This window comes from Anolis carolinensis, chromosome 1 (genome assembly GCF_035594765.1).
Source record: "Anolis carolinensis isolate JA03-04 chromosome 1, rAnoCar3.1.pri, whole genome shotgun sequence".
In the NCBI taxonomy this organism is placed as follows: Eukaryota; Metazoa; Chordata; class Lepidosauria; order Squamata; family Dactyloidae; genus Anolis; species Anolis carolinensis.
Window position 1 is genome coordinate 279439861 of NC_085841.1, and position 17017 is coordinate 279456877.

The window sequence follows — 17017 nt, forward strand, 5'->3', positions numbered from 1 at the left end:
GTCTTGTTGAAGTTTTGCTGAAAAAACTCTGTTTTCAGCAAGTGAAAAATGCCGTCAGTGTCTTTGAAAATCCCTCTCTTGACAGATTTATTAGTCAAAGAAATGCTACATTTTCAAAGGCTTTCAGGAAAATATGTGGCTCTACAGATATTTCTGAACCATAAATTCCAGTGCCCCTTTCCACTGGGTCACGCTGGTGGCAAGGCATCAATGTGAGTCCAACAATATCTGGAGACCTGCACATTCCTCATCCCTGCTTTAAGGCTCTGCAGAAAATCTCATCTGCCATTTGACTCTAGAAACCAATCAGTAAACTGTGCCATTCGCATTGTCCCTTCAGAATCATAGGCTGAAAATCACTGTTAGAGAGCATTGCCTTATGTAGAACACTAAAACCCATGAATTCTTCCAGATTCCATGGTTTCCATGGTGGCATCAGTGGCCGCTAGCCATCAGAAGAAGCCCCATGAGTCATCAGCAACAGCCCCCTCCAACCCCTCGGCCACCACCCCCTCTCTACTTTCCTTCCCTCTATGACCGAACAGCACAAAACACCACCCTAGCTGACTGCAGCCTCTGGCGGAAGCTTTTTGTGCCACTGCGAGGGGGTGAAGGAGGACCAACTGGGCCCCAGAGACCTCCACCTGGGCTTGGGATTCTCCCGCCAGCCAATGACCGCTGCTGCCCACCTGCTTGGCCGGCAGGCCTGGCCCCCATCCCATATGAGCCATTGCGATTCTTCTGTCCTGCTGCTGAGAGCACCCCTCAGTATGGGACTGCGGTACATCAGCAGCAACAGCCAGATGGGGAGATCTGTGAGCTTGGCATTCGTCTGAAGGAGCTAGAATTGCTGGCACTCACTGGAGATGGCTCAGATCCACAGCAGTGTGAGTAACTCAATGTATGTGCCCCAGTGGTTCATCATAGAAAAATCCACAAAAACAAAATAACACAGAATAGAATTGTAGAAACATACAGGAAAAAACTCAAGCGCCATCAATTTGAGTCCCCCTGCACAGTAAAGCATGTAACCTCTGTATAGAGATCTTCAGAAAAGAAGAGTCTACCGCTCTTTGAGGCAGTCAATTTCAATACTGAGGAGCTCTTACCATCAGGAAGTTCAGGCTAATGTTTAGGTGGGATATTTTGTCTTCTAATTTGAAACCATTGGTTCATGTGTAATCTCTTGAGCAACATAAAACAAGTTTGCTCCATATTCTATACGATTTCAATTCAAATGTAAGGGATTGTACTCTTGAAACTGAGAAATAAAGTCCAAGTGCTGTGGCTCTTGAGCTCTGCTGAGGTTTGGTTCCAGGAACCCCTGTGGACACCAAAATTCATGGATGGTCAAGTCCCATCATATGCAGTGGCATAGTAAATGATGTCCCTTATATAAAATGTATTTTAAAAATTAAAGTTTGCTTTTTGGATTTTTTTTTAAGTGAGACACTGTCAAGCCATGGATAATTGAATGCTTGGGGAAAGAATTCAGGGATACACAGGGCCAACTGTACATGCTTTCATGGATTGCGCACTTTCATAGGTTTTCATTTACTTCATAATGCATTTAATCAGGTGCACTTCATGCACCTAATGAAGTAAATGGATGTCCGAAAAAGTTTATGCTAGAAAGTTTTTTCAGTCTTAAAGGTGCTACAGAATTCTTTTATATCTTTTAAAACTGAAACACACTAACATGGCCATGTCTCTGAATATCCCTTTAAAGGGTTAAACAAGACTATCATATCACTATTCAGTCATTTATTTTTCAAACTATATGTATCCAACTCTATAATTCTCTTATATCTGATTGTCTTAATATTGTAACTATTAATATCAATATATAGGCTATATGATACCTCAAATGTGGCCCCCAAAGGAATATCAGACTTCTAGCCACTCTAGTATCCAGACATCTTTGGCTTCTCTCTCTCTGATCTTAAATACTGTTAATTTGAAATCTCCTTATAGGTTCTATAATTCCAAGAAACACCTCCATAAAGTTGCTGAATTTTAATTGGGACAAAAGTTTAAATTATGTTAACTTTACATAAGGAAGAAAAAGAATGCCAACATTCTTCCCTCTGCACAAAACCTACAGGTGAGAAGAATTTCTCTCAAGAAACTCAACAACTCTATTTACATTACCACAAATGTCTAAAGCCCTAAACTATTTCTAAAATTTATTTTATATAATAATTTTATTGAGTTTTGTAATAATAATAATAATAATAATAATAATAATAATAATAATAATAATAATAAAGCTTTATTTATATCCTGCTCCCTCTCCCTGAAGGGACTTGGAGCGGTGTAAGTGTCCCATTTTAGACATTGTGAAATATATACATATTTATCATACATATATACATACATATATATCACTTTTCATATTATAAAGCATTTTAATCCTTTTTATACATTTTTCCTAAAATTTCCTCTAAACTATTTCTAAACTTTCTAAACTTTCTGTGAAGAAATAGCCAATGCTAATTTACCAAGTTGATATGTTCTGTCAAACATAGGGGACAGAGACAACACAGATGCAGCTTCTCCTGTTCATCTACTCCGTCCTATCTATCCTCCTTCAGGCAAAGTGAAGTTTGGATAGGTTCCAAAACTAAGATCTAGCCCAAGATCTAGACTGGCATCATCCAAACCAAAGGGCAAATCCAACAGCTGAATCAATATAGTTGAGTGTGATATGTAGTGTTAAAGCTGTTTAGAATACAGGTCACCTGTTATAATTGGTTTAAAAAGAATGTTTGGTTTTAGTTTTGGGGATTTTTTACAGTATCATATACAATAACAACTCCCACTGACACTGGCTAGAGCAGTGGTTCTTAACCTGTGGTTCTTAACCAGATGTTTTGGCCTACAACTCCCAGAAATCTTAGCCAGTTTACCAGCTTTTTTGGGGAGTTGAAGGCCAAAACATCTGGTTGAGAACCACTGGGGTAGAGGTTTCTGAAAGGTATTATCCAAAACAGTAACTCCTCTCAGCTTTGGTCAGGAAAGAGACAAGCAAGGGCTAAAGTTACTTCTTATACTATTCCAATAGCACTTTGCTCCTCAGGTGAGCACTATGGCACTTGCAGGTCAACTGGGAGCCAAATGGTTGCTCAACATCTGCCTTCAATTCATTCAAAAGGCTCTCTGTGTCTTGAGATGAAGATTTGGTTTCAATCTCTTATGAGGGCTCAGAACTACCACCCTCCACTCCTAAACCCATTGATATGAACCCCTGTTCACTGACTTTTGGTTTAGAAAACTCCAGGTTATCTCCTAAATGGATTCCTACAGTAGGTCCATGATGCTGTATTCTTAATCCATCAATCTAATGTTGGCCCAAATATTACAGCTGCTGGTGATAATGATAGTGATGATGATTTTATCCTACCTTCTTCCCAGATTGAGACCAAGTAACTTAGAACACTTAAAAGACATTGTTAAAATCCACAAAATACAAAAAAGGTTTAAAATAAAACCCTTTTATTTTATTTTTCTTGTGTATATGAAAAAACAAAAAGAAAGAAAGAAAACCATACCAAAAAATAAAATAAAATGTTAACAAGACATTATACAGCCATCTAATGCAAATCATATACAAAATATTAATGACTGTACAATTATCACTTCTTATCAAACCCCTACCCCTTACCCCACACTCGTGAACCCATCACCCAAGACCTCCAACACCACTCAATGTGAATCTCATATCTAACAAACATCTACACTTATATCTTATTTTAATAAATTTCCTTTGTGGCTATTTTCAAATCTATCTTTGTCTTCCTTTCCAGGTAGCCAAATGCCAGCCTCCATTTATTTACACATTCTTCATTATTTCCACCTCTAATACCGTCAATGAGCTTGGTTATTTAGATATACTCTAGTACTTACGCTCTCCAATCTTTAATAGTTAACTTTATTTCCCCCTTCCAAGATTTTGCTATTGTTAGGCTTTCCGAAACAAAGCTCTATTGGCAAATTTCTTTGTCTCCTACACTAATACTCTTTCTGAATAATCCTAAAAGGCACATTTCTGGGTTTTTCTTAACCTTTTTGGTGATCATATTATTTGTTTCTTTTCCCAAAAATGTTGTACTATATTACAGGACCACCAAACATGAAAAAAATAGCCTTTCTGTGTCCTTTACCTCCAGCATTTTCCTCGACAAGTTTTATCTATTTTGGCCATTAGCTATGGGGTTATATAGCTTCTGTAAAACATTTTATACATGTTTTCTCTAACTGAACCAGCTATCAAAATTTAAACTCCCTTTTGTGGAGATGTTCCCAATCCTTCAAATCATTTCTCCCTAAATCTTTAGCCCACAGTTTTTATTCAATTGTCTTCTTAATTAACCCAGTTTTTATTCAATTGTCTTCTTAATTATATTCTAAAATATATTTGTATCATCCAGAGATTAGGCCTTTGTTACCTTTGAGGTGAAAACCCTACCCTCAGATCTTCTGTAAATTTATCATGTAATTGACAGAAGCAAGACTAGTCATTTATCCCTAATTCCACTCTCCTTTTAAAATTTTACTGCTCTTTTTCTTTAGTAAGATACTCCCTATAGGTACTTGATTCTATGTGGGTATTTGGTTTCAATACTGCTTCCAATGGGTGCAGCCATAACAGAGTTTTTAGTTCAATCCCCTTCTTATACCTTTTCCAAGTCACTAAAAAAAATAGTTCTTATTAAATTCCTTATTCGCCTTGTTATTTTCATACCAGATATGCATGCCACCCAAATCTTAGATTATGGCTCTCTAATTAAGTAATTCTCTGTTCTCCTTTTAGATCCATTCCTTAAGCCAACTGAAACTTGCTGCTTTGTAATAATATCTAAGATCTGGAAGCGCTAGGTTCCCTCTATCTTTCGCATCTATAAGATTCTTATAAGCAGTTCCACATTTTTTGCCTTTCCAAATGTATTTAGCCAGAGTATCAAAGATTTTTGAACTTGCAAAAATAAAATGTTGAAACAGAAAAGTATTTAGTACTCTGAAAAAAGAAGGTAGGGGAGTATTAGTTTAACTTATCTGGGAAGGACCTGGGAGCAGAAATCCCTGGAACATAGGGATTTCCAGAACTTTCTCCCAAAATTGAATGCTAGAGGGTGGGGGAGGGACATCATGTCATTCTCTATCACTGGAAAGAAGGAAGCAATATATCCAGCCCTCTTTCCCGATAGCATTTTGTGGGTTACAAACTTTGAAGAAACTTTTTGGGGAGTGACAATGTCTCAGATGTAGGGGAACTAGACTAAAATTGCCTCTCTCGTTAACAGGGACCTCTATAAGATCCCCCTCCTATCTGTGAAAGTAAAGCATTTTATGTTTCACTTTTCCTGTCCTATTTGTGAAGAAACATGAGGATTTAGGATGAGGTGAGCAAAACTCAGTCGCTTGCACTGAGAGAATGGAATTGGCAAACCTATTCCTAGTACAGAAATGACTGCTCGATTTCCCTTCCATGCTGCTAAAGAGGATGACGCTGTGAGGGGGAAATGGTGGTAAAATTAACTTGGAACTAGAAACAGGGTTGCCCTCACAGGTCTTAAAAACCTTCCAGACCCAAGTCCTCAGTCTGGATGGATTGATGTGTTGTTGTTGTTGTTGTTGTTTTGTTTTGTTTTTTGTTGTTGTTTTTTTTGTTTTGTTTTGTTTTGTTTTTTGCATTCTCTCACATATTCTATTAGTCTTTCCACCAAATTTATGAAGATAATTTTTAGTTTTTCCAAAGAAAATCAAGCAAACAAAATTCTTCCTCTTAGGAAGTTGCGCAATAGGTCACGGAGAAACCCTATCCTTAAAAGCAAAACTGTATTGTGTTACATTCTACATGGGGACTTCCTTTTTTGCTGAATCAGGAGCTGAGAAGAAGGGAATGCTTGCATTGATTTCAGATCTCAGGGATGATCCTGTGAGCTGCTTTCTTTGTACCACAAAACAAAGATTTTCACAGAACTTGAAAGGGTTTGCTTTTTTGAGCTATGACTTGAAAAATTCCCCAGACAATATGGTCCTTGGGTTGTAAAAGCTGTACTCTAACAAAGTAAAATTTCCAAGCACTGTCTTTTCTCTGACTGTAATATTTATGATTTTGTCTCCACAAAAACCAGTTACTCTTTCCCCTCCCCTTTAACTTGATATGTAATTCTGTCAAATGTTGTTGTTTGCCTTCAAGTCATTTCTGACTTATGACAATGCTAAATTAGACCAGTCATGGGATTTCCTTGGTACCAGAATGGATTTCCTTTTGCCTTTATCTGAGTCTAAGAGAGTGTGACTTGCCCAAGGTCACCAAGAGGGTTTCCATGGCTGAGTGGAGGATTCAAACTCTAGTTTCAGAGTCCAAGTCTTGCACTCAAATCTTTATATTACACCAGCTCTAGATTAGGTAAAGGTTTCCCCTGACATTAAGTCTAGTCTTGTTGGATTCTAGGGGTTGGTGCTCATCTCCATTTCTTAGCCAAAGAGCTGACATTATCCATAGACACCTCCAAGGCCATGTGACTGACATGACTGCATGGAGTGCCGTTACATTCTCGCCATGGTCAACTCACATTTGCATATTTTTGAACTGCTAGGTAGGCAGAAACTGGGGCTCACAGCAGTAGATCACCCAGCTCCCTGGATTCAAACTGCTGACCTTTTGGTCAGCAAGTTCAGCAGCTCAGCAATTTAACCCGCTCCACCAGTGGAGGCTCCAAGCTCTATGACATTAATATATGCCTGCTGAAATATGGTGAATTTTATACCATTTTTAATTCAAATATAATGTCATGGCCATAACAAAGAGCTTTCTAGCAAGTTTTATTCAGAAGAAGAATTGCCATGGTATTTATCTTTACAGTATGGAACTTGCTCAAGGTCCCATGGTGGTTCTCTATGACAAGAAGGGAGTCAAACCTTCATTTGCAGCCTCCAGTGCTCGATTTTCACAAACAATACTGAAAGTTCTATTGTTCGTTCTTTCATATACCAAGGGACAAACTTGTTTTTCTGAGCCCTGGAATTTTACATTATTTTACCAAATTATTGTACACTAGTATTTATGGACAATTAATGTTTAAATTCCATTATTTTCTAGATAAGCTTCTGAAGGCTCTGAAGGATGAGAAGACAGACGATGTAATAACAGGATTGACACTGAAGAAAAAATCACCTCCATCATGAGAGTTATTTACGTCTGATCTTACATGATTCTATTGACATTATGTATCATTTTAATGACTACATATTTTCTTCAACTCTTGAAAAAATGGAAATTTACAACTTGTTCTTCAGTTAACATTTTGTACATTTTCCAGTATTGTATATTTCAAATACAAGCTTATCTAATGTTTCAGGCTGATAATTTTCTAGTATCTGCTTCTGTGTTCATGACATTAATGCTGTTATTATGTGCCTTCAGGTCACCTCTGCATTATGCTGACCCTAACATATAGGGGATTTTTTTAAAAAAGCAATTACAGTGTTCCCTCACTTATCGCGGGGGTTACGTTTGAGGACCACCCAATAAAAGTGAAAATCCACGAAGTGGGGAGACTATATTTGTGTTATTTACAATCTCACTGATGCTGTCCGACTGTGTTGTTTACAACTTCATGAAGCTGCTTCAGCCTCCTCTCCCTTCGGCTTCTCCTTTCTTCTTTCCTTAGGCTTCTCCTTAGGAAGGAAGGAGAAAGAGAGGAGAAGGAAGGAAAAATCATAATTTTATGGTTTATTATATTCTTTTAGGGTTTATTGAAAAACCGTGAAACAGCGAATCCGTGAAAAGCGAACTGCAAGGTAGTGAGGGAACACTGTATTAAGAGGACTATTGCCATTGTTTTTATCATCCAGTGGCTTTCCATGGCTAACAGGGATTTGAACCCTGGTCTTCCAGAATACTAGAGTGCATCTACACTGTAGAATAAATGCAGTTTGGCACCACTTTTACTGCCATGGCTCAATGCTTTGGGATCCTGGAGTTTGTAGTTTGATGCAACACTTTGGCAGAAAAGGCTAGAACTACAACTCCCATGATTATATAGCATTGAGATATGGCAGTTAAAGTGATGTCAAATTGCAACCCTAGTCTAGCACAGAAACAACTACACTACACTCACCCCATGATGGTAAGACCAATATATGATTCAAGTCAAATCTCATATTTCCAAGTATTATGTATTTATGTTACATCAGATACTTTAGAAGTGAATAGCATACTAAGGAATATGTACATAGACTGCTTGATGACTGCAAAATGAATATATAATGCTTGAGAGTTTGAGAATAGTTAAAAATAATTGAGCTGCAGAAGTTTTTAAGAGTTGTTTAACATATATATGGGTAAAACTAGATGTTATGAGGAATACATATTCTCTAAAATTAACCCATTTTATTGCTACAGAGCAAAGATACATGCCTCAGCAATCCAATCTGCAAGTTAAGCCTTGTCACAAAGTATAAAACAATAAATACAAAATACCCATGTGAGGAAAATTGAGATGAAAACATGTGCCTTTCATCACTTGGAAACACGTCTCAGCAACAAAACATGTTAAAATATTGTCTGACTTTATATTAGGAATATAGGATGTTGTTTTAGGCTGGATATGTACTGCCATATGAAATCCAGATTATCTTATTTGAACTGGATTATATTGCAGTGTAGACTCATATAAAACAGTAGAAAGCAGATAATGGGGATCATCTGCTTTAATAATCTGGATTACCTAACCTGATTGCAATTGCAGCCTTTGCATTCTTATCTACATACATCTTCATTGGATGTGTGTTTTCTTTGTTCTCTTATTCTTCCTCTGTTTTCCAGGGATTGTGTAGCTTATTCCTATACTTTCTTCTTTGTTGGAGGAACAAGAGTACTGTGCTAAATATGGGAAAGATTCCGATAATTACATTGGTTAAAACCCTGCTTTATACACTAGATGGCGGTATGCAACAATATTTCAACACTTGAAAGCTTTTGTTGTTTTCCACTTTGGAAGCTTTACTTTTGCAGTAATCAATGATCTGTTGTAATTTCCCATTTCTCCTGCCAATGCATGAATCACTTGGCAAAACATTTTTCATATGTTGCATGTTGCATCTTCCACTGACAATAACACAATCTGTCCAGCGTCTTTAATCTGACATTTTAGGATTAGTTCCATATAACTTCCACTAGTGCAACATATTTCCCATTGAAAATGGGAGACTCAAGGACCTGAATATTTGGATAAAGATGCAGATCCAGATCTGAGCTGGATGTAGCTGCTTTCCAAATCGAGGTCTAAATCATATCTTGTGATCACTGTGCATGCCTATAAAGTCGGTTTAGAAGAACAAATACAAGCTGAATGCTTCCACTGTCTTCAGACTGGAAATATGCAAACAAAGCAGCCTTAGAATATGCCCCTATGTTTTCTGAACTGTGAGATCTGTGCTAACATTTCTCTTAGAAGCTGAATGGGTGGCAATGGCTACTATGATAATTCCATATATTCCCCGCCATTCCTGGGACTTCCACTCACTGACAAAATTGTAAAAGAAATATGGACTTTATCACACAAGGGAGGCAAACCGGTAATGAAGTAACATGCCATGCTCATGCCACTGCTGGTTTTCTACCTCTCTGAGATTAACTCTTCTCCTGCTGTTGATGAGGAAAACTTATAAATAACTGCCAATCTCACAACATTCCCATCAAATACCTGGTGCAATGGGGCCATTTTGCTTCTGTGCTGGTGCTAAAGCTACATCAGGAGATGACAGTCTCATCCTATCCCCCATTCCCCTTGCTATTCTAGTTACACACAGGCACGTGTGTGTACAAATATAACAAGGATGCAAAAAAAAACCCATGCATATTTTAAGAAAGGAAAACTCTATTAAAATTATAATACTCATCATAACCAAAAACAAAAGATAAATACAAGTCACTTTGACTTCTGCAATTACTAGAGGTACTCAAATTGGTTACCATCAGTGTCCAGACACTTCTCGTTTTTGTAAACTGCTGTAATCTGTTCCAACACGGCGGATGTCAGTGGTGCAATACCAGCTAAACAGTATAATTTCTCCAGTGGTGTGGAGCGTAGACAGCCTGTGATATTGCAGAATGTCTCACTAAGAGCCACATCCACTGTTTCAACTTGGTGAGTTGTGTTCCACACTGGGCATGCGTATTCACCAGCAGAGTAGCAAAGCACAAGGGCAGATTTTCATGAGATATGTAGTGTTCCCATACATTTCATTATTACTAATAAAGATTTTTTTTTTAAAAAAAGAATGAAACAGAAATGAGAGGATGCTCTCTCATAAAGATTTTAGAAACTGGGCAGGACCATATGAGAAAATCTAATCCTTCAAATAATCTGGATCTGAGCCATATTTGGCTTTATAGTAGACAATGGAGTGGTTACAACAAGGGTGCTGCATGCAGTTAACAGTTTAGCTGCACTCTTTTGACCAGCTAAAGATGAACAGGTCCACAACATCCCAGGCCAGGAAATTTCAGGGCCCATCTTTGTAATCTAGGGATGTCCCTTGGTGATATCATCACAGCGGGTGGGTCCTTGTGTTTTTGTTTAGCATAGTACATTAAGCATCAGCCAGAGCATGCAATTCAAATAATTAATGCTTCATTGAACAAATGAGCAAGTAGGTGTTATTTTCTGACATATACACATTTTTTCTAGCCCTGTTTTTAAAACTTTTCCTAAACTTGTTTTTAAAAGCAGTTGGGAGTGGTAGTATAACTCCACTGGGAGTGTACAGTAACACCTACAAAGATGCCTGTAAGACAGGAATATGCATAGTGATGTGGGTGGGTGGGTAATATTTCCAATGCAATTCCTTTATTTGGGGTCACATCCCGAGATCTGGGGATCCAGTACTCACCTTGTCTACATTTCTTACAGCTTTTTCTTTTTGAATAAACACCTGCAATAGTCAATAAAATTAAAGGGACATTCATACAACAAGGCAATGTTTTCCATAGCACAAGAACCCAGGTTATTGCCATCTTTAAGAGGTGGGCAGAGTTTCATCTTTCTGACACAGAATCCCTTTTCTAAAATGGGGAAAGCAACTGTCTATAAGTCCCTCACTGTGTTCTGCACTTGGCCATGGCCTTTTGTTCTTCACTGATCATTATTTACACTCTAAAATGATGATCAGTGAAGAACAAAAGGCCATGATGAAGTGCAGAATACAGTGAGGGACTTAAATCTTTCCCATAATCCGATAAATGAATTCATTTGTTATGAAAGGTTGCTGTGTGTATGTGATAGCTCTACACTTTTATTACATTCTTCCTCTGACAGCTTGCTTTTAAGAAGGAGCTTACCTTGACTTAAGCAGTGATTGAATAGATGGCAATATTAATTCCACCCACTTACTTACTTATGTCCATTTTAAAGGCCAGTTTAAGTGTACAGTGTTCCCTCACTTATTGCGGGGGTTACATTCCAGGACCACCCACAATAAGTGAAAATCCGTGAAGTAGGGGATATATATTCATTTTAATATTTACATATTATATTAGTAGTTAAGTGGCCTATTCCCCTTCGCAAGCCTTCTTCCTACGCTTCTTCTTGGCGCCCTCCTCTCTGGCGCCTGACAGTTTCCCTTTTGCGCATGCACCTCCCTCTCGTTAGCATCCAGAGTGGCCCGGCTGGACACCGGTGAGAGGGAGGGCGCATGCGCAAAAGGGAAACTGGCAGGCACCGCCACTCAGAAAAAAAATGCATAGCAGTGAGGGAGTGAAAAGTGAACCGCAAAGTAGGGAGGGAACACTCTATTTATTTTAATCTGTTTTTACCACACTGTTACGATTTAACTTTTGTATTGTACTTTTTTAACTTGATGAAGTGTGAGATTTATTTATTTATTTATTTCTGATATTTCTATCCTGCCCTTCTCCCCGAGGGGACTCAGGGCGGCTTACACAAGCCTTTAGCTGCCTTGAGTCTCCACAGGAGGAACGGCGGGTAAAAAAAAAGGTTAATAATAATAATACACAATATGTTTTCTTCTCCTCAGACTGAAGAACACTAGAGGTTCCACATGCCATAGTTATATGCATACACAGAGAAATTGAGAGGGGGGATTGCAGCTAAGATACAACTACCTAAAAAACTAGCTGCAAAACTTTGGCAAAACCTTCTAGGACCCTTTCATGCTACAGTAATATTGCTATGATTTTACTTACCTGCCAATGGGTTAGGGTTAGAATTTGTCTTAGGTTTGTCTTAGGGTTAGGGTTTGGGTTAGAGTTAGGGTTTGGGTTTCTGTTATGGTTAGGGTTAGCATTAGGGTTTGGGTTAGGGTCTGGGTTATGATTAGGATTAGGGTTAGGGTTATGGTTTGGGTTAGGGTTAGTCTTAGGGTTAGGGTTAGGGTTTGCCTTAGGGTTTGTCTTAGGGTTAGGGTTTGTCTTCGCGTTAAATTTTGTCTTAAGGTTTGTCTTAGGGTTAGGGTTAAGTTTTGGGTTAGGGTTAGGGTTTGTCTTAGAGTTAGGGTTAGGCAGGCCCGTAGCCAGGATTTTCATTCGGAGACGGCTGGGATTTTGATTCGGTGGGGGGGGGGGCTGAGTCTGAGTGAAAGAGGATCTATCTTAGCAAACCTTTTGTATCGTTATCCCAATACCCCCATGCATATGGGATATATTGAGTATGGTGATCAGATCATCATATGAACAAACATAACAGTTTAAATAATAAATGTAAGGCCTTCTCAAGGACCACCGTGAGAATTTTGGGCGGGGGGCTAAAGCCCCTCAGCCATGGTTTCATCCTATGGAATTCTGGGATTTGCAGCATGTATCATTTTCAGCCTAATGCCCCACCAAACAGAAACCCCAGAATCCCCTAGGATGCAGCCATGTCAATTGACATTTCAATAAAATGAAATCATTGTGCTATAAGTGTGTAGCGTGGAACAGCCTATAGTCCTTTGGCCGAGCTTACAAGGTCAGAAGCATCTGAAGACATATGGGAAAAGTGACAAAATGCTCATCTAATAACTGAGTGGAAAACAGTTTTCTTCCTGAATTTTCAGTTAAACTTGTCAGACTGTACTTGCTAGGTATAATTTCTCAAGTCCCTAAAAGTCTGCCTTGTCAATTAATTAATCCATCCATCTTCTCTGGAATTGAAAAGGGGGAAGAGATTTTAGTGAAGACATATGGAAATTTTTTGTTTCCAAATGTCAACAATTCACAAGCTTTTACTTTAGGACCCTTAAATGGGAAAACCAACTGCAGTAGAGTAAAGGTGAAAATCAACAGGGTGCTAGAACTTGAAATCCACCAGTTGTAATTCCCCCTAAACCTGAAAGAACTCAGAGAAACTTTAAGCGATGCAAAACTAGTAAGCACCTGGCCTAGATGACTTAATGATGGAGCAAATCAAACACTTGGACCCCAAAGCTGAAAACTGGCTTTTTAATTGTTACAATCAATGCTTGGCACACAAACAGATTCCCAGACTATGGAGGAAAACTAAGATTACAGTAGAGTCTCACTTATCCAACCTTCACCTATCCATCGTTTTGGATTATCCAACGCAGTCTGCCTCCTGCCCGGATCTACAGCTGTTTCTTTAGGCAGCAAGGACTGAACTTTTTATGGATTTAACTTCCAACAATGTTGTTACTGTAAGTTCATTTTATGCAATTCTATCTTTATTTGTAGTCAATTTGTTAGTAGGCAATGTTTTTGTAGTCAATGTTTTCAATACATTGCGATGTTTTGGTGCTAAATTCGTAAATACAGTAAGTGCTACATAATGTTACCATTTATTGAACTGCTTTTTCTGTTAATCTGTTGTAAAACATGATGTTTTAGTGCTTAATTTGTAAAATCGTAATGTAATTTGATGTTTAATAGGCTTTTCCCCAATCCCTCCTTATTATCCAACATTTTTGCTTATGCAACATTCTGCCAACCCGTTTATGTTGGATAAGTGAGACTTTAGATAGAGGTGGTAAAAGCATGGTCTACCTCAAGGCAACGTTCTTGCACCAACCTTGTTTAACATTTTTACTAACAATAAACAGCCACCACTTACAAAGAGCTTTGTATATGCTGATGACTTGGCCCTAACAATACAAGCAAAATACTTTGAAACAGTTGAAAACCAACTTACTAATTCTCTGAAATATCTCTCCAGCTACTACAAAAATAACCACCTGAAGTTTAACCCTGTCAAGACACAAGTATGTGCTTTCCACCTACGTAATCATGAAGGCAACAGGAAATTGAAAGTTACCTGGGAAGGCCAAGAGCTTGAGCACTGTTCCCACACTAAATATTTCGGTATCACCTTAGATTGAACAATAACATTTAGGAAACACTGTGTGAACACCAAGCACAAAGTAGCTGCACGCAATAACATCCTGTGGAAACATACTGATAGAGCATGGGGTGTAGCCAAAATTAATAAGAACATCAGTCCTGGCCTTGTCTTACTCAACAGCTGAGTATGCCCGTCCCGTCTGGCATAAATCTGCCCACACCAAGCAGGTGAATACAGCACTGAATAAACATGTAGAATCACAGGATGTCTTAAACCTACACCTGCTGACAGACTTCATAAGCTAGCTAGCATCTGCCCCGCCCCATGTGCCATGGGAAGTAGCTGCCAATTGTTAGAGAAATAAGCTTGAAAACTGTGAAAGCCACTCACTGTATAGCTATCAGCCTCCTCCCAGCAGACTTAAATCAAGGAAAAGTTTCATGACAACCACCACTCCTCTTAATGTTCCTTCAGCAAAAGCAAGAATGTCCCTGTGGGCAACAAAATCAGGCAATTCCAACTGGATAGAAAAATCCTCCACCTTGTGCAATTGTGAAGCAGGACAAAATAACTCGGCACCTGTATGCTTGCCCACAATGCTCTGCCTCATGCATAGAGGAAGAACTGTTCAAAGCTATGGGCAATGTGGTCACTGTTGCTTGGTTTTGGTCTAAAATTATTTAGCTGCTTTTGCTCTCTTTATTTTATCAGTTTTATAGTTATTTATTTATGCAATGCTTGTGACACAAAATAAAATAAGGACCTTTAAAATTATTATTTTTAAAAACCACTCTCCACCATATCACCATAACAGACAATTGAAGGCACAATACTTTCAAACACAGAGTGTCTACTATATCCATGTCCTCTTTCCATGGAATGCACTAAATACCACTTCAGAAATCTGACACTATCTTGGCTTTTGAATGATGGGAACAGTTAGATATAAAAGCAGTCAGAGACAATGAAGCATTTGAAGGTTTTTTTTTTAGAAGAGAAAAAATTCCTGGTAACCCATTTATTTTCTTGGCTCAACGGTTGTTTTAAAGTTGCAATTCTGGTTTCAGATGTGTACCTCTATTCAATCTAAAAAAGTCGCTCAAGGAAAAAGGCTTATACTACAACCCCTGTATTCACTAAACCAATATATGTGGTTTCACTCCTCCATGGTTTTACTTATTCACTTAGGGTACTTATTTACTCAGGGTCTCTTGTACAAGCTACGCTCTTTCTTCAGAATTTGTGTTGTATTGAAATTAATAAGGTGTGTTGTTGTTCACAGTTTCATGTATACATGCAAAGCCTGGTAATGTATCCTCTGCACATATGGCTTGTACTGTATATTTGAAAGTATGAAAATGAATTCATTGTTTGAGAACATGCTCCACTACATTTAGAAGTGGGGTTGGAGCTATTTCACTTAGAAATAATGAACCTACAGATTCCAATAAGAAAGCATAATTAAAACATTACCAGGGAATCAAGCCTTCTATCTCTATTTAAAAGCTTTGAGGGGGAAAAATCAGCATTCTCTATGTTACAACAGTTTCCTCCAGCTTCTCCTAGTAGAATATTTCACATCACTTTCTCCCAATTCTAGCCCATTTTTATTCTAAGGACAACTTTGTGAAGCAGGTTAGGTTTAGAAGCTACAATAGGCTCAAGATCGCCATGTAAGTGTCACATTCTGAGGAAGACAGGATTTGACGTGATCTGTATGTGGTGGATCCCAGAGAACGTTATAATTTTGAGAAGGCCTGATAAAAGCATTTTGAATTTATATTAATGGCCTGTATTTTATATTAACTACTTTTTAAATTATACAAATAGCCCTCCACATTCATCAAACCCCCCACAAAAATGAAAAAGGGAATCTCTCTAGACCTTTCCAATCATGTTTTACCACACAAAACCGTACATTTGAGGTGCCTTCAAGGCAGCAGGCTTTCTTCACAAGGCAGAAGCAGACAGTTGGCAAGGCTTGACACTGCCTCCACTGCTGCACTGACATTTTAACTAGGGACTCACAAGCCTCACTATGCACAATCCCTCCCAGTCTCACAAGGCGTGCAGTCCTATTAAAAATGTGTGGTAGTTTTAAGATATCTTGAACCTTCCTGCCAAAGAATAATATATAAATAATAAATAATAAATAAATAATAAATATAAACTCCAAGATTCTATAGCATTGAGCTATGGCAATTAAACTGGTGTCAACCTGCATTAATTCTAAAGTCATCCTATGTCACAAGCGTCTGAAAAATATGACTGGCATCCTGCTCAATGTTTATGAGATCATAAGGATCTTGTAAAATTTGAGATTGATATTTCCAGGTCATTATGTGACCTCTAAAGCTTACCTCTTAAGCTAGGCAGTGTCTGCATTAAAGGGTTTCCAGGAGGCAGTGGGAAGTGATACTTACAGTGCTTTCTTGGTCATGGGGAACATTGAGAAAAGCAGTTGTGGGCAGCTGCCTGTCTCAGTGTGTTCCCTGACAAGTGATTTCACCAGACGGCACAGGGGGAAACAGGAAAAGCGGATGAAAATGTCTTAACCTGTTCCCTCCTGTCTTTCCCTATCTTCTGGGATGCCCATCTATACCATGTACTTACCGTACCTTTCTCTGACTTTCCCCTGATTTCTGAAGACGGCTGCTAGGCTGAGTTTCCATGCACAGCAGAAACGAAGTCCCACCGGAAGTGCCCTTATTCAT

General features: G+C 38.5%; 1 protein-coding gene across 1 annotated transcript; it reads left to right on the forward strand.

The window, feature by feature from the left end:
- Nucleotides 1-438: 438 nt before the first annotated feature.
- c1h11orf91 (chromosome 1 C11orf91 homolog) lies at nucleotides 439-7557 on the forward strand. The gene is made up of 2 exons (XM_008106818.3): nucleotides 439-887; nucleotides 7109-7557. The coding sequence occupies exons 1-2, from the start codon at nucleotides 467-469 to the stop codon at nucleotides 7192-7194; spliced, it is 507 nt and encodes a 168-aa protein (XP_008105025.1). The 5' UTR covers nucleotides 439-466; the 3' UTR covers nucleotides 7195-7557.
- Nucleotides 7558-17017: the final 9460 nt, after the last annotated feature.

What these genes read in the sequence shown, in the direction of transcription:
- c1h11orf91 (XM_008106818.3), top strand. Translation starts at nt 467, where the DNA reads ATGAGTCATCAGCAACAGCCCCCTCCAACCCCTCGGCCACCACCCCCT. An exon ending in TGGCTCAGATCCACAGCAGT is followed by an intron (nt 888 to 7,108) that starts GTGAGTAACTCA and finishes ATTATTTTCTAG; the next exon opens with ATAAGCTTCTGAAGGCTCTG.